Source organism: Megalobrama amblycephala, linkage group LG1 (genome assembly GCF_018812025.1).
Source record: "Megalobrama amblycephala isolate DHTTF-2021 linkage group LG1, ASM1881202v1, whole genome shotgun sequence".
Classification (NCBI taxonomy): Eukaryota; Metazoa; Chordata; class Actinopteri; order Cypriniformes; family Xenocyprididae; genus Megalobrama; species Megalobrama amblycephala.
The window spans coordinates 71,126,460-71,154,362 of record NC_063044.1 but is presented as its reverse complement, the minus strand read 5'-3'; the positions used below and the strand labels follow the sequence as shown (position 1 = coordinate 71,154,362).

Sequence of the window (27,903 nt, the reverse complement as noted above, 5' to 3'; positions counted from 1 at the left end):
GTTATTGAAAAAACAAAAACCTTAAGTCACTGAAATAAAGCCAAAATATATATATTAAATCTGTGTTTACAAGACTTCTGGGTATTGGGGGTTGTAGACTAGAGTTTTTGCTTCAAAATTATGTAAAAATTATAATGCCTACTTGTTCATATAAAACAATATATTGATTTAGTTTTTGTAAGACACTTTTTGTCAAGAAACACAGTATGCATGGAAGCGTGAATCATCATGAATAATGGCTCATTTACACCTGAGAAGACAAAAGAATCGCATAAAGAACCTCTAATGGTGCTGCATAATAATGAGGCCTTTCAGGCTGTAGGCTGTGAAAAAAACCTCTGTAATCATGTCTCAGCTCAATTTAAAATAATGGTATTCTATTATATTCTTTAAAATATAATGTATTTCTGTGATGCAAAGAGTCTGAATATAGGTTTTTAGTTTAAAAGCATTCACATTTGGAGAAATATTGATGGATTCTCATATGTTTATGTCAATTTTCTATACAGAGGAGTTATATTTATTCTATATTCATTGTCATCACTATGAGCGCTGGTGTTTTTAATTCATACTTGCAGCCGGAGGGCGCTCTGTGCACCTTTAGTCCACAAATTATTCTAAAGAAGAAGAGGACATTTCAGAAACTAACGGCATGTCTTCCAGAGTTCGCTAACATACAGGCTTTTGCATACAGATAAACACTTTTCAAGACAATAAATACACGATTGAGACGATGTATGCATGTATTGCCTCTGAGTTTGCCTCTGAATAGCGCTGGCTCCGTGGGCGTGGGCGTGGCCGCATTAGCGGATAATGAGCTGAATCACGGATTTCTGACATGGCTCTCTTTTCATACAGATTACATAAACACAGAATTTTTGTTTTCCATATGACTTACATGATTTAAAACCTGACATTTCAACGTGTCTTTAGACATAAGTCTATTTTTTTTTGTGATTAGTATTCACTAAGTTATAGTTCATTTTCTGAGAACTATCAGATTAAACTTTGTTCAGAGGGAGAGGACAGATCATACATCATTTTAGTTTTCTTTATTTTGCAAAAAGCACAACATTTTGTTTTTACTCTGAGTGTACACAAATAAAAGAAGATATTCTATAGTTTCAATTGATATATTACTTATGTTTCTATGACAAAAAATGACGGAGTATTTTAAGTCTGTTTTGCTGCAATGTGAAAAAAAAACCTGAACCTGACCTCAGGGAGTTAATAAACACATTTATCCTATCCAGCAAAATATTTTCTAAAACTTTAGAAAGTAATCATCATTACCCTCAATATTGCCCACCTTATACAGATCATCTTGAACGCAATGAAATAGATTACAGTAATGCTATCTCCATAACTCTCCATCTAAGGTACATGGCAGAAATGATGATAATAAATAATAATAATAATAATAATAATAGTAATAATGCATTTTATTTATTAATAATAATAATAATAATACATTTTATTTAGAAGCGCCTTTCTGAACACTCGAGGTCACTTTACATAACAAATAAACAACACACATAAACATTACATAAACATTAAACAATTGGACGATGAGTGCAATCACTAAGAGTAAGCCAGTATGAACAGATGAGTTTTAAGTCTGGATTTAAACAGAGGAAGAGAATCAGTATTACGAATGTCAGGTGGAAGTGCATTCCAGAGTAGGGGAGCAGAGCGACTGAAGGCTCTGCTCCCCATAGTGCTGAGACGAGCAGTGGGCACAGTGAGGTGAATGGAAGAAGAAGATCGAAGTGAACGGGAAGGAGCGGCAATGTCAAGCAAACCAGATAAATACAGTGGGGCAAGGCGATGGATGGCCTTGAAGACATAAAGGAGAATTTTGAAATTAATTCGAAATTTGATTGGGAGCCAATGAAGTTGTTGAAGAACAGGAGTAATGTGGTGAAAAGTGGGGATTTTACTGATAATGCGGGCAGCAGAGTTCTGGACCAGTTGGAGCTTATAGATAGATTTACGAGGGAGACCAAAAAGAAGAGAATTACAGTAATCAATGCGGGAGGTGACGAGGCTGTGTACAAGAATCGAGGTGGATTGAACAGTGAGCGAAGGACGAAGACGATTAATGTTGCGTAGATGAAAATATGCAGAGCGGGTTACATTATTAATGTGAGATTGGAAAGATAAGGAACCGTCCAGTATGACCCCTAAACTTTTGACCTGAGGTGAGGGGTGAAGTACAGAGCTGCCAATTGATAAAGAAAAACTTTGGATAATGTGTTTTTTGTGCCAATGAGAAGAACTTCAGTTTTGCCACTGTTTACTTGTAAGTAGTTAGATGTAAACCAAGATATTATTTCTGAAATACAGTTTGTGAGAGCGGTGGGTGGAAGTGTAGAATTAAGTTTACTAGATAGATACAACTGGTGTCATCTGCAAAGCAATGAAAGTGAATATTAAATTTTCGAAAGATATTGCCAATGGGGAGAAGATAAATGATGAAAAGAAGAGGACCCAATACAGATCCCTGAGGAACACCAGTACAAACCAGGGAGGACTGTGATTGAAAGGATTTTAATTGAATAAACTGAGTGCGGCCTGAGAGATAAGAACGGAACCAATGAAGAGGGGTGTGAGTGATACCGATGGAAGAAAGTCTGTTGAGAAGAATGGAGTGAGAGATAGTGTCAAAGGCAGCACTAAGATCAAGAAGTATAAGAATAGAGAGTAAACCAGAGTCGGCTGCGATGAGAAGATCATTAGTTATTTTAAAAAGAGCAGTTTCAGTGCTGTGGCAAGAGCGAAAGACAGACTGGAATTGTTCATAAAGATGGCGCCTTTCATAACACCCAAGGTCATGTCACAAGCAATCACAAGACAAAACACTCAGCGAAGACTCCGCATATACAGATAAAATGCAGTAAAGACTGAATAAATCATATCATTATATTATAATCATTATATCATATAATTATAAAAAAAAAAACCCTGTTTTAAAAGTCAGAAGGCAATCGCTATTGCGAACATCAAGGGGAAGGGAGTTCCATAGGCGGGGGGGCAGCATAGCTAAAAGATCTGGCACCCATCAGTGCTGGGTAAGTTACTTCAAAAATGTAGTTAATTACTAACTACTAATTACATCATCAATATTGTATTTAAAATACTTTTCTAGTTACTCTGTCTGAAAAAGTAATTTAATTACTCAATAAGTAACTTACTGATTACTTTTTTTTTTTTTAAATAACCTTGACCGGATAGACAATAGAAAGGAAACTCTTTTAATAATTTAAACATGGAATAGTTTAGCATTTTATAGCTTTTTAAAACATTTTAACTTATTAAAACATATGCTATTAATATACTTTTATTTACTTTATAATACTTTTTTTTTTTTTTTTTTTTTTTTAACAAATAGGGTTGTCACTATACCTAAAATCTAGGCAAGGCAAGGCAATTTTATTTGTATAGCACATTTCATACACAATGGTAATTCAAAGTGCTTTACATAAAAAAGAATAATAAAAATAGAACATAAGGAATAGAAATAACAGTAAAATAGAGAATTTTGCTATCTGGATGGAAGAGCTAGGAAGTTTCAGGGAGTTTGTTGTTGTTGTCCGTCAGAGTGGATCTAAACGGATCTATCCATCAGAGCGGATCAGAATGGATCTTCCTCACACGACAGGACTGCTACCTGTTAAGGCACTTCAAACTGATAAACACAGTTTCAATCTCCCCTTTTGCCAAGACACCTCAAACTGCACCACACAGCCCTAACCCCCCTTCCGGAGATATCTTATCTATGCAACGCAGTTCAAATTTCCCCTTTGGAAAGTGTCCTGGCTGTAATCCAGAGATATCTTAACCATGCACTACAGCTTAAATTTCCCCATGGTTTGTCCCCTTATCCAAATTTACCAAATTTTAACCTAATCACTTTCTTCCTAATTCTCCCAGCTCTTTCAACCAGACAGCAATATTTAAAATGCATTAAAAGTCAGAATAACAAGATGATACATAAAAGATATAAAATACATTAAAAATGAAATAAAAACAGGAAAAGGAATTAAAAGAATAAAAAGATAATACGTATAAAATAAAGTGCAAACAGTTCGGACATAGCACAGTGCTCAATCAGCAAATGCATAGATAAAAATATGTGTTTTGAGTCTGGATTTGAATGTGGCTACTGTTGGAGCACACCTGATCTCTTCTGGAAGCTGGTTCCAGCTGCGGCTGGCATAACAGCTAAAAGCAGACTCTCCTTGCTTTGAGTGAACCCTTGGTATTTTTCTAAATGACTTGATCCTGATGATCTGAGTGATCTGTTAGGTTTATATTTTATGAGCATATCTGCAATGTATTGAGGTCCTAGACCGTTGAGTGATTTATAAACAAGTAACAGTACTTTAAAGTCAATTCTAAATGCAACTGGAAGCCAGTGCAAGGACCTGAGGACTGGTGTGATGTGTTCATGTTTTCGGGTTCTGCTCAGAATCCTGGCAGCAGCGTTCTGTACGAGCTGCAGCTGTCTTACGGTCTTTTTGGGAAGACCAGTGAGGAGCCCATTACAATAATCCACCCGGCTGGTGATGAAAGCATGAACAAGTTTCTCTAAGTCTTGACTGGAGACAAAGCATCTAATTCTTGCAATATTTTTGAGATGATAATATGCTGATTTAGTAATGGTCTTTACATGGCTAATGAAACTCAGGTCTGACTCCAAAATCACACCAAGATTCCTGACTTGATTTTTAGTTGTTTGACCCCTAGAGTGAAGGTACATGTTCACTTTGAGAACTTCATCTTTGTTTCCAAATGCAATGATTTCAGTTTTGTCTTTGTTTAACTGAAGGAAGTTTAGACACATCCAATTTTTAATTTCATCAATGCATTGGCACAGGGAGTCAATGGGGCTGTAGTCGTTAGGTGATAGGGCTAGGTAAATCTGGGTGTCATCTGCATAGCTGTGATATGCAATTTGGTTCTTTCTCATTATTTGGCTCAGTGGCAGCATATATAGGTTGAACAGGAGGGGTGCAAGAATTGAACCTTGAGGGACTCCGCATGTCATGGATGTCCACTCAGACTTATGGTCGCCGATACTCACATAATAACCTCTCCCTTCTAAGTATGACCTGAACCATTTAAGGACCATCCCAGAAAGCCCAACCCAGTTTTCCAGCCTGTCAAGAAGAATGTTGTGATCGACAGTGTCAAACGCAGCACTGAGGTCGAGTAGAACCAGCACTGATAATTTACCTGAATCTGTGTTTAGGCGAATATCATTTATTATCTTTATAAGTGCTGTCTCTGTGCTGTGATGCGGTTGGAAACCAGATTGAAAGTTGTCAAAGTATCCATTCAAGCTTAAGAACTTGTTCGGCTGATTGAAAACAACTTTTTCAATGATCTTGCCTATGAAAGGAAGATTTGAGATTGGCCTGTAGTTGCTCAATATGGTGTTATCCAGATTGCTCTTTTTCAGTTTTCAATGATTTTGGAAAAGTCCCAGAGAGAAGTGAGGCATTTACCACTTCTAGGAGATCTGCTTCTAAACAGTTAAACACACTTTTGAAAAAAGATGTGGGAAGTGTGTCAAGGGCGCAGGTTGATGTTTTAAGGTGCTGTACTGTTTCTTCCAAAATTTTACCATCAATTGCTTCGAAAACAGACATAATAGCTGCTTTCTGATGTTGTGATCTGATCTGTTTTACCCCAGTGCAGCTCAAGGATGTGCTGATCGCCTTTCTGATATTATTAATTTTCTCAGAGAAGAAGGAAGCAAACTCACAGCATTTGCTGTCTGAGAGCATTTCACTGGGAATCTGACTTGGGGGGTTTGTTAGTCTCTCTACAGTAGCAAAAAGAGTGCGGGTGTTGTTTAAGTTTTTGTTTATAATATTTGAGAAGAAGGTCTGTCTAGCTTTGCCTAATTCCACATTGAAAGCATGAAGAATATCTTTATAGATGTTATAATGGATTTCAAGTTTTGTCTTTCGCCACATGCTGTCAGGATCCCAGTGTTTTGTGTTTTGTAGGACTTTTCTGTTGAAGTGTAATCTTGGTTTTCTTTGTTTCAATCTTTATTTCCTGTGTTTTGGTTTGTTTTGCCTGTACCTTGTGTGTCGTTTTAGTTACCATGACATCATATCACCAACACCTGTCCCTTATCAGCCCATTGTTAACGTGTCTATTTAAACCTTTATGCTTCATTTGTTGTTTGTTGGTCGATGCGTTTGTGAGTGTGTTCTTGCCGTTGCTCTCGTCTGCTGTCTGTGAATTACTCCTGTTTATGGATTACCTTTTGTTATTAAACGTTGGTGCTTGCATTTGGATTCTCACTCTGTTTCATGCCTGCGCATTCGTAACAGATCGACCAACCAAACCATGAATCCAGCAGCACAAATTTTGCGTCTCCGTCAAGGAGATTTGTCTATTGAGAATTACGTGAGGGACTTTGTAGAGGTGGCTCACTTGACTCGTATGGACAATTTATGCTTAATGATATTCTTTCGAGGAGGGTTATCTGAGCCACTCAAATCTTTTGTGCCATTGCATCACCCTAGCTGGACTCTTGAATATTATATTGACTTGGCATTACAGTTGAGCGGCTCGGCATTTACTGTCGGGGTCGTGGAAGAGCAATGTCACGTCGCCGCTGATCGCTCAGAGCAACGTCATGCCTTCGCAGATCGCCCAGAGCAACGTCACGCCTTCGCTGATCACCCAGAGCAATGTCACGTCGCCGCTGATCACCCAGAGCAATGTCACGTCGCCGCTGATCGCCCAGAGCAACGTCATGCCTTCGCAGATCGCCCAGAGCAACGTCACGCCTTCGCTGATCACCCAGAGCAATGTCACGTCGCCGCTGATCACCTAGAGCAATGTCACATCGCCGCTGATCACCTAGAGCAATGTCACGTCGCCGCTGATCACCTAGAGCAATGTCACGTCGCCGCTGATCGCCCAGAGCAACGTCACGCCTTCGCTGATCACCCAGAGCAATGTCACGTCGCCGCTGATCACCCAGAGCAATGTCACGTCGCCGCTGATCGCCCAGAGCAACGTCACGCCTTCGCAGATCGCCCAGAGCAACATCACGCCTTCGCAGATCACCCAGAGCAATGTCACGTCTCCGCTGATCGCCCAGAGCCACGTCCTGTCTCCGCTGATCGCCCAGAGCCACGTCCTGTCTCCGCTGATCGCCCAGAGCCACGTCCTGTCTCCGCTGATCACCCAGAGACACGGCACGTTTGTGAAGCTGTCCGGGAGTGGAGAGGGTTGCTGTCTAGTGTGAACGACCCACCGTTGACTTCGGCACGAGCAGCTGGCATTCCGAAACCCACACCGGCTGCTTTGCACTCAAGTCCAGGCCCGCCGGACGCTACGCACTCAAGTCCAGGCCTGCTGGTCGCTACGCACTTGGTCCGGTCTGTGCCATCTTGGCCGCCTACTCAGCTGGCGCCACTCCGGCCACCTTTACTGCCTGTTTTGCTTCGGCTTCCTTTGACACTTGTGTTTCTGGTCCTTCCTCAACTCCATGGTCCAGGCCCTCCGTCTCGCCTCGGAGTTTGCCTCCGCTCCACAGCTCTCCTGGATCTTTTGTTTGTAGGGGGGGCTATGTCAGGATCCCGGTGTTTTGTGTTTTGTAGGACTTTTCTGTTGAAGTGTAATCTTGGTTTTCTTTGTTTCAATCTTTATTTCCTGTGTTTTGGTTTGTTTTGCCTGTACCTTGTGTGTCGTTATAGTTACCCTCATTAGTTACCATGACATCATATCACCAACACCTGTCCCTTATCAGCCCATTGTTAACGTGTCTATTTAAACCTTTATGCTTCATTTGTTGTTTGTTGGTCGATGCGTTTGTGAGTGTGTTCTTGCCGTTGCTCTCGTCTGCTGTCTGTGAATTACTCCTGTTTATGGATTAACTTTTGTTATTAAACGTTGGTGCTTGCATTTGGATTCTCACTCTGTTTCATGCCTGCGCATTCGTAACACATGCGCTCAGCTTTTCTGCATTGTCTTTTCATATTTTGCACTGCTGTTGAGTTTCTCCATGGTGATTTTTGTCTGCCACTCTTCTTCCTGACTTTCACAGGAGCAATGTTATCAATAACATTCTGTACTTTTGAGTTAAAAGAATCAAGGAGAAAATCAACAGAGTCTGCAGATATGCTTGGTGTTAAAGATATAGCCTTCATAAACAGTGCACTAGTATTCTCATTTAAGCATCGCTTTTTGACCGAGATAGATCTAGCTTCAACAGTCGGAGAGATCAATAAATCAAAGAAAATACAGAAATGATCAGATAGCGCTACATCCTTAATGACAATGGATGAAATGTTTAGACCCTTACTAATAATTAAATCTAGAGTGTGTCCACGATTGTGTGTGGGTTCATGTACATGTTGAGTCAGATCAAAAGTATTCAAAACAGTTATGATTTCTTTTGCCATATTGGATTCTGCAAAACAAAACAGTCAAACTCAGAGGAAATTGCTGATAACAGTTCTGTAAAGTCCTCCACAAAGGCTGGAGAATATTTTGGAGGCCTGTAGATAACTATAAGTAGAATGCGAGGAGCACCTTTTAACACAATACCCAAGTATTCGAAAGACATGTAATCACCAAATGACACTTGCTTGCATTGATAGACATCTTTAAATAGAGAAGCTACACCTCCACCTCTCCTAACAGCTCTGCAGACACTCATAAAAGTAAAGTTAGGAGGGGCTGTTTCATTCAGGATTGTTGCACTGCAACTGTCTTCAAGCCATGTTTCATTTAGAAGGATAAAATCTAGGTTGTTTGTGGTTATTAAGTCATTGACTAGAAGTGATTTATTTTTATATCACGTCATATGTTTAAAAGTGCTAACTTAACAGTCTTACTTTCTGTCTCTACAGTAATCTTAGTTTGACGTGCAATAGGTAGCAGATTAAATGGGTTTGCCAAACGGTTTGAGAAGGCCTTAGGCTTTCTATAACGTAATAAAACAGAAATAGAGAAAGCTACAGGCACACTGGGTTCCCGCTTGTTCTGTAAACATTTGATAAAGTCACTGTTATCATAGCGGGGACCCAACACACATCACTGAGAGCTGTTGTCGGTTGTTTTTGGTTCACCTAGAACAGATGGAGGACGTTGAGGGCCCTGGCGTTGTGGCAGGGGCCGAAGAGCTCTCGCAGGAGGGGGGGAAGGGCGAGCTGGGCCCACAGGTTTTGGTGGTTTCGGGGCTTGACACTTTTTTGTTGATATCTGGGGGCTCGCAGCAAAAGAGTGGGAGAGTTTGGTTCCAGCATACACCAGTTCCTCCATTTTCTCTGAGAAGCACAGAAGAGGGGATGCTGGAGAGAGGGATAACGTGTCTGGTGAGAGGGGCTGTTGCTCTGGTGTTACCGGAGGCTGTAATATGTTGTCCTGGCTTCCCTGGCTGTTTTCCCGAAAGTCGTCCTTGGGTGCTGAATCTTGGAGCAGTTCTAACACGTCACTGTCTCTCGGTGAGCTCTGTGGGCAGGGCTCAGTCAGGATTGTGTGCATAAGCAGTGGTTGTTGTGGCTGCATGGTGTTATCATTGACCTTGTGGGATGTGTCAACCGCATGTCCATTCAGCTGCTGAAATGAAGTCCTGTGGTCAGTTGTACTCTGTCCAGGTGTGTTTGTGCCATTCAGGTTGAGTGGATTTGCACAAACTGCTGAAGGATGATGGAGGCAGAAGTAGATATTGTCCTTTAGCACTCTTGAGCCCAGTTTGTTTGGGTGCAGGCCATCATGAGTGAACAGTTGTCTCTGACTCCAGAACAGATTGAAGTTGTCGATGAAATTCAGTCCTTTTAAGTTGCAGGTTTTTTGCAGCCATGTGTTAAGACCAAGCAACCGTGTAAATCTATTTGTTCCTCTTGCTGGGAGTGGTCCACTGATGAACGACTGAACTTTTAGTCTTTTAAGCATTTCGAAAAGTTCATTGAAATCCCTCTTAAGGAGTTCTGACTGCTCCTTCCGAATATCATTCTTCCCCACATGGATGATTAGTCGATTTGCAGTCTTATATTTCATCAGAATGCTCTTAAGTTCCCTGTTTACATCCGAAACTGTTGCTTGTGGAAGGCAGCATGTAGTTGTATCCCTGCTGCTAATGTTTCTGATAATAGAGTCACCCACTATCAGAGTCCTGGGCTCGGCTGCTCTCTGAGCTGAGTGCTGCTGACTGTTCAACCTTGAGCGGCAGTTAGCTTCGGTGTTAGCTGCTGACTGATTTGATCTGTGTCCGATCATGTTTGGGGATTCCTCACCCACATTAGATTCCTCAACCACATTCATTAACACATCAAATCTGTTCTCCAGATGTATTGGCCGTGGTAGGGAGCTATTGTTTGGGGTAGAGGATGCTACTGCATTAATATGTGATACTCGTGACAATCTGATGTCTCGAGTGCCTTTGGGTCTCGCTCCCTGTGTGTGCCATCGATTAATATGTTGATCAATTTCGGCACTCAGTACGGTCTGTTTAGGGGCATTAGATTCATGGGACTCACCGACTGTGTGCTGAGGGCGTTCATGATGATGCTCTGTTGTGTGTTCCTTCTGGTTTGTTAGTCCCGCAAGTAACTTTGTTTCAAGGACTGCAATCCTTTGTAGAAGTCTGTGGCAGTTTGTGCAGCAGGTAGATTCTTCAACCAGAGGAGGCATATTATTTCTAATCCTTTTGGATGTAGGCAGCTGTGTTTTCCCTTCTCCGGAATGTAAGCTGATGGCTGTCGTCAGTGGGAGGCTGGTTGGATAAAAATTCCCCTTTTCTGTAGCAATTCTTCCAGTTAAAAAGATTGTTGGTGCCAAGATTTGTCGTTTGAGCACTGTGCCTATTTGCTGTAGTTAAAATTAGGAGATAAAATATAAAAGCAATAGAGCAAAGCGCGGAGCTGTAAGCAAGAGCGTCCGAACAGTAGCGAAGCAGGAAGTCAGTCAAATCTAGTAGTCGGTATCCAACCGCCAAAAGTGTGGTATACTCGATACCACGGTAAAAATATAGAAAAATACAAATAAAACAATGCTATATTTTTTTTCCAGGTAGGGCTAGTAGTAAGTAAAAATACCACAGAAATTGAATAATCAAATATAAAATAACTCCGCATAGTCATAACTGTATAAATTAAATATAAATGAATCCTTATTAAAGCTTTTCTTTTGTTGTTTGATTATCATTTATAATACAGACAGCCAATAGTAGACAGTAGCAAGTTTTAAAGGTTAAGACCTGATAGATGGAGACAATATGCTGTTACACGCTGTTCACATTCACATAATTACGCTAATATATGCCAAAATGGGCATTTTAAAGAGGCAGCATTCACTTTTACCTTTAGACGACAAATTTAGATTTTAAATTCAATATTGATTTAAACAGAACTGTTGAACTAATTTAGAGTATGTAATGCAAGTACATTATAAGTAACTGTAATTAAATTGCCTAAAAATGAACAGTAATCCTCTCTTTAATTTCTCTTGTGGTACCTCGGATTCGACTAACTACTAAATTACTTATCCACTGAAAAATTAAAGATGAAGATCTGAGAGCATGTAGACATGAAGCAGTTGAGTAAAGGCTAGTTCACACTTTTGGCCACGATTTGGTCGTTTGAGACAAATTTTGCAAATCCTAAAAGATTCCTATAATCCTAGCCTAAAATCTATAGTCATTGATCGCTAGTTTGACATGTTCACAGACAGCCGGTTAATGACCGTTACGATTAAATTTTACCTCTGACGCAATTTTACCTACGACGAACGTCAAATTGTCTTCGCTTTTCAAGACAAGCCATGATCAAAATTAACGATAGAGATGTCTTTGCTAGCCACCATTTCAGTCCCGCGTGTAATGCAGCTCACTATCACTGAACGTTTATGGGTTGATGATGTGAAACTCCGGACAATTTTTCATTTTTATTGCGTCTGACACAAATGACAGCTGAGATCCCACAGTGCGACAGGGGGATCATGTTCATAAAGTCTGACAAGCAACCATCGTAAAGGACTATTATAGATTGCACAGTGGGCACCAGGCTTAAGGTATTGGGGTGCAAGATTATGAAGTGCCTTGTAAGTAAGTAGCACGATCTTGAATTCAACTCAATACTTTACTGGAAGCCAGTGCAATTGCTGAAGAACTGGAGAAATTCAGTAGAAGGTGTTCTAGAAAGAACACAAGCTGCAGAATTCTGAACCAACTGAAGCTTTTGTAGCAATTTAGAGGGAACACCAGTGAGAAGAGCATTACAGTAGTCTATACTTCAAGTGACTAGTGCAGGAATAAGAACTGCTGTGTTATTGGTTGAGAGAAAGTTAATATTACACAAGTGGAACTATGTTAGGGTCTAACCCATCTTTCATTTCAGCTAAACAAACATGGTGGAGTAAAATAACCAGTGGATTTGGCAGACAGGTAAAATTGGGTGTCATTCACATAGCAACGAAAAATATAACCAAGAGGGAGCATATAAATAATGAAAAGAAGCGGGCCCAAAACAGAACCCTGGGGAACACCAGTGGTGATTAGATGTTCTTGAACTTTTAATTGAATACGCTGAGTGCTTCCAGAAAGACACGATCTAAACCAAGATAGAGGAGTGCCAGTAATCCCAATAGAAGCTAACCTGTCAAGAAGGATCTTGTGTGAGACAGTATCAAAGGCAGCGCTCAAGTCAAGAAGGACAAGTATGGTTAAGAGCCCAGAGTTGATCATTGGTTATTCTGAAAAGAGCAGTCTCAGTGCTGTGATGGGGAAAACCAGATTGAAATTGTTCATACAAATTATTATTAGAAAGACGTTCATGAATTTGAATACACTTTTCCACTACCTTAGAGATAAACAGTACATTTGAAATTGGATGAAAATCATCCAAATTAAATGGATCAGCCCCTGGTTTATTAAGTATGTCAGTAATAATATCAGATTTTATCAGAAATATCAGAAAATTAAAACATGGACAATAACAATGAATTGTTGATAAAATGACTAATAAGTTTAATCAGTCATTTTTTGAAACAGATACAAATAAAAGAGACACTAAATGAGACAGTTCTCTCTCGTTACTGACTTATAAGAGCCAAAACATTTCAAGAGAAGAACAGAAGCAAAGTGTTTCAAAGATACATGAAAGAATATCTTGCATTTGCATGGAAGAGTACTCCAAAGGGAAGTGTTTAGGGAAGCTTGCGAGTGCGTGTCTAAAACTGGAGTGGAACGCAGCCAAGGAGTGTGAGTATGTGTGGCTTAAATAGCTGGCTGACGTGAAACGGGTGTGCCGTAATCAGGCCAGGTATGTGGGCGCTTGGGATTTGTAGTCCAGTTAATACTCTGGGAGTGAGACCTCTGGTGGCTGATCAAGGGAACTTCTCTGGCGTTTGTGACAGTTGCTCAATGTTCACTTCACTGATCACAGTTAAATGGCGTTTCTTCAGAACGAGAAGGCAGATGTGATTTCACTGATCCACTTCTTCCCAGTGTGAACTCTCATGTGAATCTTCAGCCTTGATTTAAATGTGATGTTTTTACACTTTTGTCTTCTGTTTTTCCTTTCTTGTTCACATCTATCAGGTCTAAAAGAAACATTAAATCATGTGAGATTTCAAATGAGAGACAAACATGAAATGAAAAGTGAAGCTCAAAGATCATGATGAGTTCAATAGTCATTTTAATATCATCAGATCTGATCGACAACTGCTGTGTCACGATTATGATCTATTTTAATGTCATGCAGATGATTTGTGTTATAAATCACTAGTTTGGTCATGAAGCTCTAGATGGAGCAGGCTTGACATGTAATCTGTAAGATATCACACCATTTCCTACACGGAACAACCTGATTGCCCTGACAGCAACATAGTGTCGGGCCAAATCCAGCCCACATCTGGTCCGCTTGTAAACCATATGTACTAGATGTGGGCCGGATTTGGGCCACACTATGTTCCTGTCTGGGTGGCCTCTAAATTATGCCAAAAATGTGACAATTTGTTGACAGACAGTCCTTTCACACCAAACGACAAACAAACGTGTTGGACTGTGTGTTCATTGCACCTTATGTGCTTTAATTGGTCATGATTGACAAATCATGGTAAATCTGGTAAACATCAGCATGTTCTTCAATATCATGATGAATAAATGAATGAATGAATGAATGAATAAACACCTCTTTGTTCTTCAGTATCATGAAGTTTCATTCTGCAGGTTCTGGGTCACTGGATCTCTCTGTCCTCTCCTTTCAGATGCTTTCTAGTCGTTCTGACAAAAACAATAATAATAAGCAATAATAATAATCAATACTAATTAATATTAGTGTGTCCTGGGCTAAACATCTGATCCAAAGAATAGTGAACAGTGTTGGGTTACAGGGTGATTTGGCTGTGACTTATACAGAAGAGATTTTGTTGTTCAGCACATAAAGTTGAACTACTTACTGTGATTTCAGACTGTGGTGATGTGGTTTCTCCACTGCATGGATCTTCATGTGTATCTTCAGGTGACTTTTAATAGTGAAACTCTTTCCACACTGATCACACGTGTGCGGCTTCTCTCCAGTGTGGATCTTCTCATGTGTTTTCAGAGATGATGACTGATTGAATCTCTTGTCACAGTGTGAACACTTGTGAGGTTTTTCTCCAGTGTGGATCCTCTCATGGTTATTCAGAGATGATGACTGACTGAATCTCTTGTCACAGTGTGAACACTTGTGAAGTTTTTCTCCAGTGTGGATCTTCTCATGTGTTTTCAGAGATGATGACTGATTGAATCTCTTGTCACAGTGTGAACACTTGTGAGGTTTTTCTCCAGTGTGGATCCTCTCATGGTTATTCAGAGATGATGACCGACTGAATCTCTTGTCACAGTGTGAACACTTGAAAGGTTTTTCTCCAGTGTGGATCCTCTCATGTCTTTTCAGAGATGATGACTGACTGAATCTCTTGTCACAGTGTGAGCACTTGTAAGGTTTTTCTCCAGTGTGAATTCTCTGGTGCTGTTTTAAATGGTTTGATGTAATAAAAGTCTTCTCACACTCAAAGCACATGTACTCTCTTATACCAGTGTGAGTTTTCTGATGTTCCTTTAAACTACACGGCAGTGAAAAACTCTTTCCACACACAGAACATGAATGTGGCTTCTCCTTCGTATGAACTCTCAGGTGTCTCTTCAGGTCTGATGACCCAAGAAATGTTTTGCCACATTGATCACATGTGAATGGCTTCTCTCCGGTGTGGATCATCAGGTGTTTTTTAAGGTTTGATGATTGACTGAAACTCTTCCCACATTGATCACATGTGAACGGCTTTTCTCCGGTGTGGATCTTTATGTGAAGCTCAAGACTTTGTTTCTGTGTGAAACTCGTCCCACATTGATCACATGTGAACGGCTTTTCTCCAGTATGAACTCTCATGTGAATCTCCAGATGATGTTTGTTTGTGAAACTCTTCCCACATTGAACACAAGTGAATGGCTTCTCTCCAGTGTGGATCAACATGTGTCTCTTAAGATGTATTTTTTTTGTGAAACTCTTCTCACACTGATCACATGTGTACGGCTTCTCTCCAGTGTGATCTTTCATGTGACGCTCAAGACTTTGTTTTGTTGAGAAACTCTTTCCACACTGAGTGCAGGTTGTAGATTTCTTTGCTCTTTTTTTCTTTAAAAATGTCTTTTTATTCTTTGAGCGACTCAAAGGTTTTTCTTCAGATTTGACATGATGTTTCTCCTCCACTTCACTCAGTTCTTCACTCTCCTCCTTCACTTCCATCAGGTCTGAAATGAAAGAGAAAAAGTTTAATTTAATTTTCAGAACATCAAAATAAAATAAAATAAAATAAAATAAAATAAAATAAAATAAAATAAAAAAGTCATAAAATTGAGACTTGCTATAAAATATCCTGATCATTTGATGCATTTGCATTTTCATAAATTAATTGCATATGTCCCTGAAACTTTAACATTAATCTTCCAATTGTACAGACTCACCGGTCATCTCAACAACACAATCGAGAGGTCTGGGTGAAGATATAATGTGTGTATGTCTTTTCAGCACTCATGTGATGTTCACTTAATTTTTTTTTTTTAATTTAGTTTCAATTTTACTTTAGCTCAACGCTTAATCTGACTCCAATTTCAAATGGTTATTAAAATTAAATATCACTATCTTCGATAAAATAAAAATGACCATTTTATGTACTTTTTTTATGATTTGTTTTTTTTTATTCATTTATCTGTAAAAGTACCATATTTTTATGTAAAATAAGCTTATTTAAGTTATATTTAATATTTATTTTACATTAGAAAAAAAATCATTCCAGTAAGACCAGACAGCCAAAACTTAAAAATGTGGTGACTTTGATGACATATGATGTTATAAAAATATCAAAAATATCAATATCCACTCTATGGCTGTAGTCCTCAATGGCTGCATATAGACTGAAATATATAATTTTTGTAATGAACTTAACCTCTAAGTATGTTTTAAAAAACTTTTTATGTTGAAGAGACAAAATACGCTTACAGACAAAAATGACCATGATATAAGGAAAAGACAAAGTAGGAGACCGAGAAATTATTTATTTCTAAAAAATATAAATAGTACTGAGATATAATAATTAAATGATTAAATATATTTGATCAATCACAAAAATATCTAATGTGGTATTAACAGCCATATTTTCACATCAACTTTTAGATTGATATTTGATTTATTTTCCTAAAAGTGTGTAATTATTAAGGGCCGGTCACACTAGACTTTTCGTTCCACTGACTTCCATTCATACACATGTGAATGTGGGACACCAGAAACACAAGATCAAGTGAAGTTTGCAGTAAAGTGGAGCAGATTGTATATTTTTACATTTTGAAATGATTATTATTTGTTATTTATATTTTAAAAGAGATTCACGGAGTGTGACATCATATCATGATCGTTTCAGCGTCTGTAGAAAGTTCACATGCTCAAAGTCTAGACTGACTGCATCTTTAAATGTGTTATTATCAGTGTCCTTCATGATTCACTCAACCCTGTTACTTCTGACATGATTTTCCTCCTTTCAAAAACACCCAGGAAGTGACATCATCTTTCTACAGTATGATGGGAGGACAAGAAAATAATCTCAATCCATTGTCTCAGTTTTACACAAATGAATGACTGCATTCATCAACCCTGTTACCAAAGTTACTGTAAGAAGAGATTTTGCTCAAGTTACACTTACAACCCTGTCAGCCATTCTGGAAAGTTCATTTACTTCATACATTTTGGTGTTTACAGTTTATTCCTAAAAAATAACAATGTTTTAAACTATATTGAAAATGCCTAAATTCTGGAAACACTCTTGCAAACTGTGAAATAAATATTTAGTTTGAACTGATGTTGACAATCAACATGAAAGTTTCTCAAACTTCCCTTTACTGAGCTTTTGTTAGAAAAGGTCATTATGTCTCATTTCATAGTTCAACTGTTTCTCTAAATGTGCAGAAGTGCTTGAATCTTTCTATCACGAATGTTGTTCAGCATCATGAATGAACGAAGAATAAACACCAACCTCTTTGTTCTTCAGTATCTTCAGTGTGTTTCATTCTGCAGGGTTCTGGATCACTCATGTTCTCACTGTCCTCTTTAATAAACTCAGTCTTCACAGATTTCAGCTCTTCCTGATGCTCTGATGCTCGTCTGATGGGAATATTCCAGCATTTATTGGAGAACTGCTGTGGGAGGAGCTTCACTGATGATGTGACTGATGTGGGAGGAGCTTCACTGATGATGTGTGTGTTGTGGGAGGAGCTTCACTGATGATGTGATTGATGTGGGCGTGGCTTCATTTACTGAACTGAAGATTGGTTGGAGGAGCTGATCTGACAAAATCAAAAATATATCAGTTACTGTGTTTAAATGTACAAAAGCAATTTTACATCGAAAACCCAGTAAATGCAAGTGTCTATTTTAATGTTTCAAATTACTTTAGTGAAAACAAAATGTCCAATCATAATTTAGTGTAACAGATATATTTATGTACAAATGAAACAACAGTTATGTTGACCTGTACTTAATAAAATATATAAAATAATAAGAGATCATACAAATTAGTGAAATCTAGTGGTTTGAAGGAAAGTGGCAAAGTATAAAGATTTAAAATGACAATTAAAGAGTATTTTGTGCTGCACTGTGATCCTTAAATACAGTGTTTGAATGTCAGAAAATGATTCTTCTTCTAAATACTGACAAGTTGCTTTCTTTCTTTCTTTCTTTCTTTCATTTGCTGTATTAACCCCTTATATTTGACCCTTAAACTAATTGCATTAATCATTTATATCCGTGTATTGTAGAGCAACTGATGCTAATTCAGAACTTTTTTGTTTCTAATTCTAACTTTATTCTGTTTCTTCATTAAAATAATGACATATCTCTAGAAAAGTAGTAAAGAACTGTAAGAAAAACAGAAATAAATGTAGATAGTCATCATTTGAAAGCGCTCCTCCTGAACTTTATTAAATTAAAACGTCATGTCTGTAGAAACTGTACACGCCGAAAGTCTAGAGTAACTGCAGATTTAACTAGTTTTACTTTAACAATTTTTGTCCTACATGTTTCTCTCTACCCTGTTATTGCTGACATGGTTTTCCTTCTTTTAAAAACAGGATTTCTTAAAATTGTAACACCCAGGAAGTGACATCACCTGTGCTCTTTCTACAGCATGATGGGAGAACAAGATCTCAATCCATTGTCTCAGTTTTTACACAAACTGTACAGTGTTGATCACATTACTCAACCCCGTTACCACAGTTATTATAAGAAGAATAATCTCTATAAGTATGAATAACTTCTATAAGAAAAATACAACAGTAAATCTGAATGTAAATGTGCAGAAGTGCTTGAATCTTTCTATCATGAATGTTGTTCAGCATCATGAATGAATGAAGAATAAACACCAACCTCTTTGTTCTTCAGTATCTTCAGTGTGTTTCATTCTGCAGGGTTCTGGATCACTCATGTTCTCACTGTTAAAATATATCAGTTACTGAATTTGTTTTTATACTAATTGACACATCTAATTGTAAGGGTGGAACTCCTACAGCGGTTCAGACTGTAAGGTTTGCCGAGCGACTAAAGAAACTTTATCAGTAAGATGTTAGAATACTTTACATTTCTTGTCTATTACCACCCACTGCAACTTATACCAACGACGGAAATAAGCGCAGTTATAATAGCAAAATATGTGGGAGAGCATTGCTATAGTGTGACAATATTGTATTGCAATAGGGAGCACATTAATGTTACCAAATCAGAACTAGTTAGCACATCATTTGTAATTGAAAGGGTTTAATGACAATATCTGATTATGGTTACACTTAAAATAATCACAAAATAGATGTATGAGATGATAAAATCAAATACCATTAATCGTACACAGCATGTATGAAAAAGTTACCTGAGAGATAGCTAAAGAGAGAGTGAAAGAGGAAGAGAGAGAGAGAGAGAGAGAGAGGACCAGAGAGGGCCCAAGAAAAGAAGAGCATAAAAAAAGACCAGAGTAACAGTTACGATCTTCTTTTATCCCTTCCTTGACCATGTGACTTAAACCCAAATGTGAGACATTCAAACTGACCAATCAGAAGATTACAACTTCCCCCCACTGTACTAAAGGTGTGACCATTTGTAGACCCCCGATGTACACACATCTTGGCCTACAGGCCTTGATCACTATCAACACCTTTGTGCCTTCCAAATGGCCCTTGTAGCAAGAGAGAGGGGGTTGAAACAGTAAAGCAAATGTCTTTGTTCATTTTAGATATTTTCAATTCTTACATAATAATTATGTCTGTTCTATTGTAAAGTAACTGATGCTAATTCACAAATTCATTTTATTGTTTACCCAAACATTATTCTGTTTCTTTATTTAAATATAGACAGATATCTAAAATTTGGAAAATAAAATAAATTCTTCCATATGTAAATAAGGAAAACAGTTGGAAGCATAAAGACAGAAATAAATGTAGATATTTGTAGTCATCAAATCCCCTCAGTCTGTTGACAGCAATGAAATGAGCTTTAAGTGTCAATTTACAGCAGATCTGAAGACATCAGCATAATAAATGAGGTGAAAACAGGAACTATTGACATGAAATAAAGAGTGTTTTCAGCAGTTTCTCTGTTAATATTGATGATCCTCAGACTATCAACACTCATTCAACAAGACATTCAGATCATCTCACTTTATTCTGAGTGTTTGCTGTTAGAAACTGATTATTTGAGTCAGGATATATGAGAAAAGACTATAAAACTGCTCTTTAAAAGAAGAGAATTGTGTGGTCTGTTCAAATCAAATGTGTGTTAATTTAACTTTAGTTTCTTCTTTTCTCACAGTGATGGAGTGTGAAAGCAGGAGATACCAACACATGCTCTACAGATGAGCCTGATATGAAACACCAAAAACAATCCTGAGGAGTTTAAATGTGTGATGATGAACAAAGCTCATATTAATCTCTAGATAATACTACATAAATATTACAAAACATATTCAAATGTCATATATATTGTCAGTCGGTGTGTCTTTCTATCATTCAGAATTAACTATATGATTATTATCATATTAACCCTGTGATTATTCAGGTAGGGTCAGGATAGTCAGATCTGCCTCAATCATAAAGTTCTCACCGCCGCAGGCTGAAGATCTTCAGGAATGATGAAGAAGACTCTCCTGTGCTTCTGTTTTGAGCCTCGGTTTAAGGAAAGTCTCACAGGAGGCAGTGATAACAATAAAAACACTGATTTCATTGGTTATGATATAAAGCAGTTAAAACTTAAATCAGCTTAAGCTAAAAATCTCTATAATCTACACTTAATGCAGTTGATCTGAGGAAACCTTTCACTCCTCACACTCTCATTCTGGTTTATATTTTTGAAAACTCATTTTAGTGTATTTCATTTACATTGAGTTCACACTTTAATTCTTCCTCTCTAATCTACATGTAGCCTTTACTGGACAAACTGTGATCCGTATGAGTTTAATACTGAACACTGCTTTGATATCTTAAATACGAGATGATTCTGTATTATGCCAACAACTCTACTTTATTTTTAAAGGTTTTATGATTATTGCTCTTCTGATCTAATTTCACTACTGCAATCAATGTACTTATTAGAAAATCAAACCTTCAATTAATATCTATCATATTGCTGTAGTTATTCATCTTTAGTGGCTGATGATGGTGAGTGTCCTCATGTTTGTTTTTGTGTTATTAATGTCATATTGTGAGAAATATCAGTATTGTGTTTCAGTAGAGCAGTTTTATAGTCTTTTCTCATATATCCTGACTCAAATAATCAGTTTCTAACAGCAAACACTCAGAATAAAGTGAGATGATCTGAATGTCTTGTTGAATGAGTGTTGATAGTCTGAGGACCATCAATATTAACAGAGAAACTGCTGAAAACACTCTTTATTTCATGTCAATAGTTCCTGTTTTCACCTCATTTATTATGCTGATGTCTTCAGATCTGCTGTAAATTGACACTTAAAGCTCATTTCATTGCTGTCAACAGACTGAGGGGATTTGATGACTACAAATATCTACATTTATTTCTGTTTTTCTTACAGTTCTTTACTACTTTTCTAGATATCTGCCATTATTTTAATAAAGAAACAGAATAAAGTTAGAATTAGAAACAAAAAAGTTCTGAATTAGTATCAGTTGCTTTACAATAGATGGATATAAATGATTACAGGTCTCTATCAATGAAGCTCCTCCCACATCACGCACATCATCAGTGAAGCTCCTCCCACATCAATCACATCATCAGTGAAGCTCCTCCCACAGCAGTTCATCAATAAATGCAGGAATATTCCCATCAGACGAGCATCAGATCACCAGGAAGAGCTGAAATCTGCAAAGTTTATTAAAGAGGACAGTGAGAACATGAGTGATCCAGAACCCTGCAGAATGAAACACACTGAAGATACTGAAGAACAAAGAGGTTGGTGTTTATTCTTCATTCATTCATGATGCTGAACAACATTCATGATAGAAAGATTCAAACACTTCTGCACATTTAGATACACCGTCGAACTATGAAATGAGACATAATGTTCTTTTCTAACAAAAGCTCAGTAAAGGGAAGTTTGAGAAACTTTCATAATGATTATCAACATCAGTTCAAACTAAATATTTATTTCACATTATTTCAATATCTGCTTCACAGTTTGCAAGAGTGTTTCCAGAATTTAGGCATTTCCAATAGTTTACAACATTGTTATTTTTAGGAATAAACTGTAAACACCAAAATGTTTGAAGTAAATGAACTTTCCAGAATGGCTGACAGGGTTGTAAGTGTAACTTGAGCAAAATCTCTTCTTACAGTAACTTTGGTAACAGGGTTGATGAATGCAGTTATTCATTTGTGTAAAAACTGAAACAATGGATTGAGATTATTTTCTTGTCCCATCATGCTGTAGAAAGGGCCCATATGATGTCACTTCCTGGTGTCACAGTATTAAGAAATCCTGTTTTTGAAAGGAGGAAAATCAAGTCAGAAGTAACAGGGTTGAGTGAATCATGAAGGACACTGATAATAACACATTTAAAGATGCAGTCAGTCTAGACTTTGAGCATGTGAACTTTCTACAGACGCTGAAACGATCATGATATGATGTCACACTGAATCTCTTTTAAAACATAAATAACAAATAATAATCATTTCAGTATTCACAGTTTTAGGAAAATATATTAAACATCCGTCTAAAAGTTGATGTCAAAATATGGCTGTTAATATCACATTAGATATTCTGTCATTGATCAATTATATTTAATAGTTCTCACTACAGAAACATGCTCTAATGTTTTAAATATAATAATTGAGTAAAGAGCACAGGACACGCCTTGACCAAACTCTCTTTTCTCCTCTATTATCTGTGCACCCCTCCCTCATCCCTTCCTCTCCCCCTGATTCAAGACACTGAAAGTTCACTAAGAATGTCTGTAGACCACATAAGATGTTTCTTGTCTATTTATCTTTCCCCTTTCATGTTTGTCAAGGGTCACAAGGACCCTTTTTTAAAGACAAATATGGGCAATTTAAAAACAAAAATAACAATTTCCTTAAACTGAGTGGTTGTCAGATTCCTTAATCCTTGGCTAGTTTGCCACCTGAACACACACGTACACACACACACACACACACACACACACACACACACACACACACACACAAACTGAATGTACTTGATTATACAATGTCAATTGGTTAAAAAAAAAAAAACTCCTTAATTGGTCCTTTGTGGACAAATATCGGCACCATAGGGAATGAATGGGCAATACTATAATTCAGAGCAATGTTTTCTTTATTTTCTTAATATTACTTATTGAGAATTATTTAAGGAAAGGTGGCAGAGCAGCTATTTGGGAAATTCTGTATCCAGAAGACCTCCATTCAGTGCTGATTGTCTTAATTTAGTAAATCTAAATTTAATAACCATTCGATATTGGAGTCAGATTAAGCGTAGAGTTAAAGTAAAATTGAAACTAAATTCTAAAAATTAGGTGAACTTCACAGGAGCGCTAAAAAAACACACATTATACCTTCACCCAGACCTCTGGATTCTGCCGTTGGGACGACAGGTGGCTCTTTATAATTCGTTGATTAATCTTATTGTAATTAAATTATGAAAATGCAAATGCATAAAAATGATCAGAATGTTTTATAGCAGTTGTCTATCACAACAAGGCTCAATTTTATGACCTTTAACTTTACATTTCTCTTTTCTCTCTTTAAATTATTTTGATGTACTGAAAATTAAATTACCCTTTTTTCTTTGATTTCAGAGCTGATGGAAGTGAAGGAGGAGAGTGAAGATCTGAGTGAAGTGGAGGAGAAACATCATGACAAACCTGGAGAAAAACCTTTGAGTCGCTCAAAGACTAAAAAGACATTTTTAAAGAAAAGAAGAGCCAAGACATCTACAAACTGCACTCAGTGTGGAAAGAGTTTCTCAACCAAACAAAGTCTTAATGTTCACATGAGAATTCATACTGAAGAGAAGCCGTTCACATGCGATCAATGTGGGAAGAGGTTCTCAGTAAAACAATATCTTGAGCGTCACACGAGAGTTCACACCGGAGAGAAGCCGTTCACATGTGATCAGTGTGGGAAGAGTTTCAGTGAATCTGCACACCTTAAAGAACACATGATGATCCACACTGGAGAGAAGCCGTTCACATGTGATGAATGTGGGAAGAGCTTCATACGAAAAGTACATCTTAAGGATCACATGAGAGTTCACACTGGAGAGAAGCCACACACATGCCATCAATGTGGGAAGAGTTTCAGACACTCATCAACCCTTAAAAAACACATGAGGATCCACACTGGAGAGAAGCCGTACGCATGTGATCAATGTGGTAAAACATTTGTTGGGTCATCAAACCTGAAGAGACACCTGACAGTTCATATGAAGGAGAAGCCATATCCATGTTATTTATGTGGAAAGAGTTTTTCACGGCTGCAATATTTACATGAACATCAGAAAATTCACACTGGTGTGAGAGAGTACATGTGCTTTGACTGTGAGAAGATGTTTACTACAGCAAACCATTTAAAACAGCACCAGATAATTCACTCTGGAGAAAAACCTTACAAGTGTTCACACTGTGACAAGAGATTCAGTCGGTCATTATCTCTGAAAACACATGAGAGGATCCACACTGGAGAAAAACCTTACAAGTGTTCACACTGTGACAAGAGATTCAGTCGGTTAGGACATCTGAAAACACACAAGATGATCCACACTGGAGATAAACCTTACATGTGTTCACACTGTGACATGAGATTCAGTCAGTCATCAAATCTGAAAACACATGAGATGATCCACACTGGAGAGAAGCCGCACACGTGTGATCAGTGCGGAAAGAGTTTCTATAATAAAAGTTACCTGAAGATACACATGAAGATCCACACTGGAGAAAAACCTTACACTTGTTCATACTGTGACAAGACATTCAGTGATTCATCATCTCTGAAAAGACATGAGATGATCCACACTGGAGAAAAACCGTACAAGTGTTCACACTGTGACAAGAGATTTAGTCGGTCATCACATCTGAAAACACATGAGAGGATCCACACTGGAGAAAAACCTTACAAGTGTTCACACTGTGACAAGAGATTCAGTCAGTTAGCAGCTCTGAAAACACATGAGAGGATCCACACTGGAGAAAAACCGTACAAGTGTTCACACTGTGACAAGAGATTCAATCATTTAGCAGCTCTGAAAACACATGAGAGGATCCACACTGGAGAAAAACCTTACAAGTGTTCACACTGTGACAAGAGATTCAATCAGTTAGCAGCTCTGAAATCACATGAGAAGATCCACACTGGAGAGAAGCCGCACACGTGTGATCAGTGTGGAAAGAGTTTCTCTATTAAAAGTGACCTGAAGATACACATGAAGATCCATGCAGTAGAGAAACCACATCACCACAGTCTGAAATGAAGTAGTTCATCTTCATGTGCTGAACAAGAAAATCTCTTCTGTGTAAGTCACAGCCAAATCTGTCCTCTCTAGCTTTAGTTGGCCCCATGGGAGACATTTGACTGTTGAGGTGTGTGTGTTGGGGGCAACTGGTGATGAAGAAAAATGCCATGTGGCAATATTGATAATATTTCCATTTTAAACCATGAAGGCGAGCTAGTTGATATCACACAATCAATGTGCAAACTTTGTGAGAGTTATGCGGGTGAAGAAGTCTCAAACTCCATGAATGATGATCTGCTTTTATTTCATTTTTCCTTTTTTATTCAAAATATTCAAAAAATTGTTTACTGCAGCATGAAATATCTGATATTCCAATTGTCAAATATGTGCAAGTGGATGTGTTTTGCTGTTTAAACACCTTTATAACGATCATGTTAGTTGAGCTGCATGCGCGATGGGCGCCGCCATGTTAGTTTGCGCTGTACAGAGAATCGGATCTGTTAGATTTACAACATGTGAATTCTTCCACTTCTCCCGAAATACATGAAAGTAAGTAAGTCGGTGAACTGGGGAAGAATAGAGTAAGCTTTTAAGTTACTATCACAATGTGTATCTGATAAGAATAAAACATGTGGTCTAATTATTATTGAAAGGGTTGTTATTTCCGCTTCTATAGACATCAATGTGTATTTTACAAACTCTAAATGTATTGTTTTGTTAGTACTCATGTGTATTTAAATGTCTGAAACCTAAAATAATCATTATTTGGTTAAAAACACTGCATAAATGTGATAAATGAAAAGTGCTGCGTGCGTCCGTCTCTAGTTTAGCGCCAGCCAAAGCGCGCAAGCATATTTAAATTTGGCAGTTGGTCACGTGATGCACTGAACGTTCTAATCACACCGGTGTGATTGTACGCATCAAAGGGTTAAATGAGGAGTATGCCATCTAACTAATCGGTTCCACTTTATATTAAGTGGCCTTAACTACTATGTACTTACATTTAAATTAATCATTTGATACAATGCACTTATTGTGTACATACATGTTTTTACATTGTACTTATATTTTAAAAACACCTGCTTGTAATTACATCTGTAATTAATTTCTGTAATTACATTTATAATTACACTGTTGACCCATCCCTTAACCATTACCCCTACCCTTAAACCTAACCATACCACCAAAGCTTTCCCTAACCTTACCCGTATCCCACATCAATAGCAGCAAAAGTGTTTTGCAATTCAATATGAACACAATAAGTACATTGTACTTATTTTTTGTTGTAAGTACTTAGTAGTTAGGGCCACTTAATATAAAGTGGGACCAGATAACTAATGAATGACTAAGGCATTTATATAGCACTTTACTATGTAATACTGTACACCCTAAGTGCTTCACAATCACATCAGGGGTCGCTCCTCATCCACAACCTGGATAAATTAACAGCAGCCACAGAGCAACAGTGCCAAGATCAAATCTATGGTTTAGTGATAACGATAGCACCTGTTTGAAAATTTGATCTGACATTTTGAAGTTGTGAGGTTATGACAACGGGCGGTGCACATATGCATGCGTCTTTCCCATGGTCTTTCCGTGCTCATGGGCAAAGGAGTTTCTCTGAAAGGCTCGCGCGAGACTGAACGGAATGCAGGAAATGAAGTATACCCGGGCCTTAACCGCTCTAAATTGTAATGGACTGAAGCTCACGTTCACATCGGGGCACTTTCACTTTAACGATCAAAGTGCACGCCACTGATAAGCATCATAAGCGTCCTCCACTGGATGAGGAATATCACTTTCGTTTCTATTTCAGATATCTCTTTTATAGATGGCATCAATGCTTTTGCCTTTCAATATGTAATTACCGAAATCAAAAGAGTCCATAAACTATAAATCCTCACGAAATCTTAAGTCAAGCCAGCTCACGCGTCAACCTGAGAGATCAAGGCAAGGCAAGGCAATTTTATTTGTATAGCACATTTCATACACAATGGTAATTCAAAGTGCTTTACATAAAGAAGAAGAATAAAAATAGAACATAAGGAATAGAAATAACAGTAAAAACAGAGAATTTTGCTATTTGGATTTAAAATGCATTAAAAGTCAGAATCATGATGATACATAAAAGATATAAAAATTAAATAAAAACAGGAAAAGAATTTAAAAAATCAAAAGATAATACGTATAAAATAATGTGCAAACAGTTCGGACATAGCACAGTGCTCAATCAGCAAATGCATAGGTAAAAAGATGTGTTTTGAGTCTGGATTTGAATGTGGCTACTGTTGGAGCACATCTGATCTCTTCTGGAAGCTGGTTCCAGCTGCGGCTGGCGTAACAGCTAAAAGCAGACTCTCCCTGCTTTGAGTGAGCCCTTGGTATTTTTAAGTGAGTTGATCCTGATGATCTGAGTGATCTGTTAGGTTTATA

General features: G+C 37.8%; 2 protein-coding genes across 5 annotated transcripts in view; one reads left to right on the top strand and one right to left on the bottom strand.

Moving 5' to 3' along the window:
* LOC125277808 (zinc finger protein 729-like) overlaps positions 1-27,903 on the bottom strand; it is a 118,697-nt gene that overhangs the window by 78,960 nt on the left and 11,834 nt on the right. Inside the window, exons 4-5 of the mRNA XM_048206362.1 lie at positions 17,545-17,602; positions 14,484-15,769 (exon numbers count right to left, since the gene is read on the bottom strand). Of these exons, the coding sequence (XP_048062319.1) occupies positions 14,484-15,769; positions 17,545-17,602 (1,344 nt within the window). The remainder of the gene's footprint in view (positions 1-14,483; positions 15,770-17,544; positions 17,603-27,903) is intronic.
* LOC125246805 (zinc finger protein OZF-like) lies at positions 21,917-25,626 on the top strand. 4 transcript variants are annotated; one of them, XM_048157885.1, is made up of 3 exons: positions 21,917-21,974; positions 23,819-24,410; positions 24,828-25,626. In XM_048157885.1, exons 1-3 carry the CDS (start codon positions 21,917-21,919, stop codon positions 25,486-25,488), a joined length of 1,311 nt encoding a protein of 436 aa, XP_048013842.1. In that variant the 3' UTR covers positions 25,489-25,626. The 4 variants fall into 4 exon arrangements, with proteins under 4 accessions (XP_048013842.1, XP_048013834.1, XP_048013825.1 ...); XM_048157877.1 differs by having other exon boundaries at positions 23,819-24,438; positions 24,736-25,626; XM_048157868.1 differs by having other exon boundaries at positions 23,819-24,569; positions 24,822-25,626.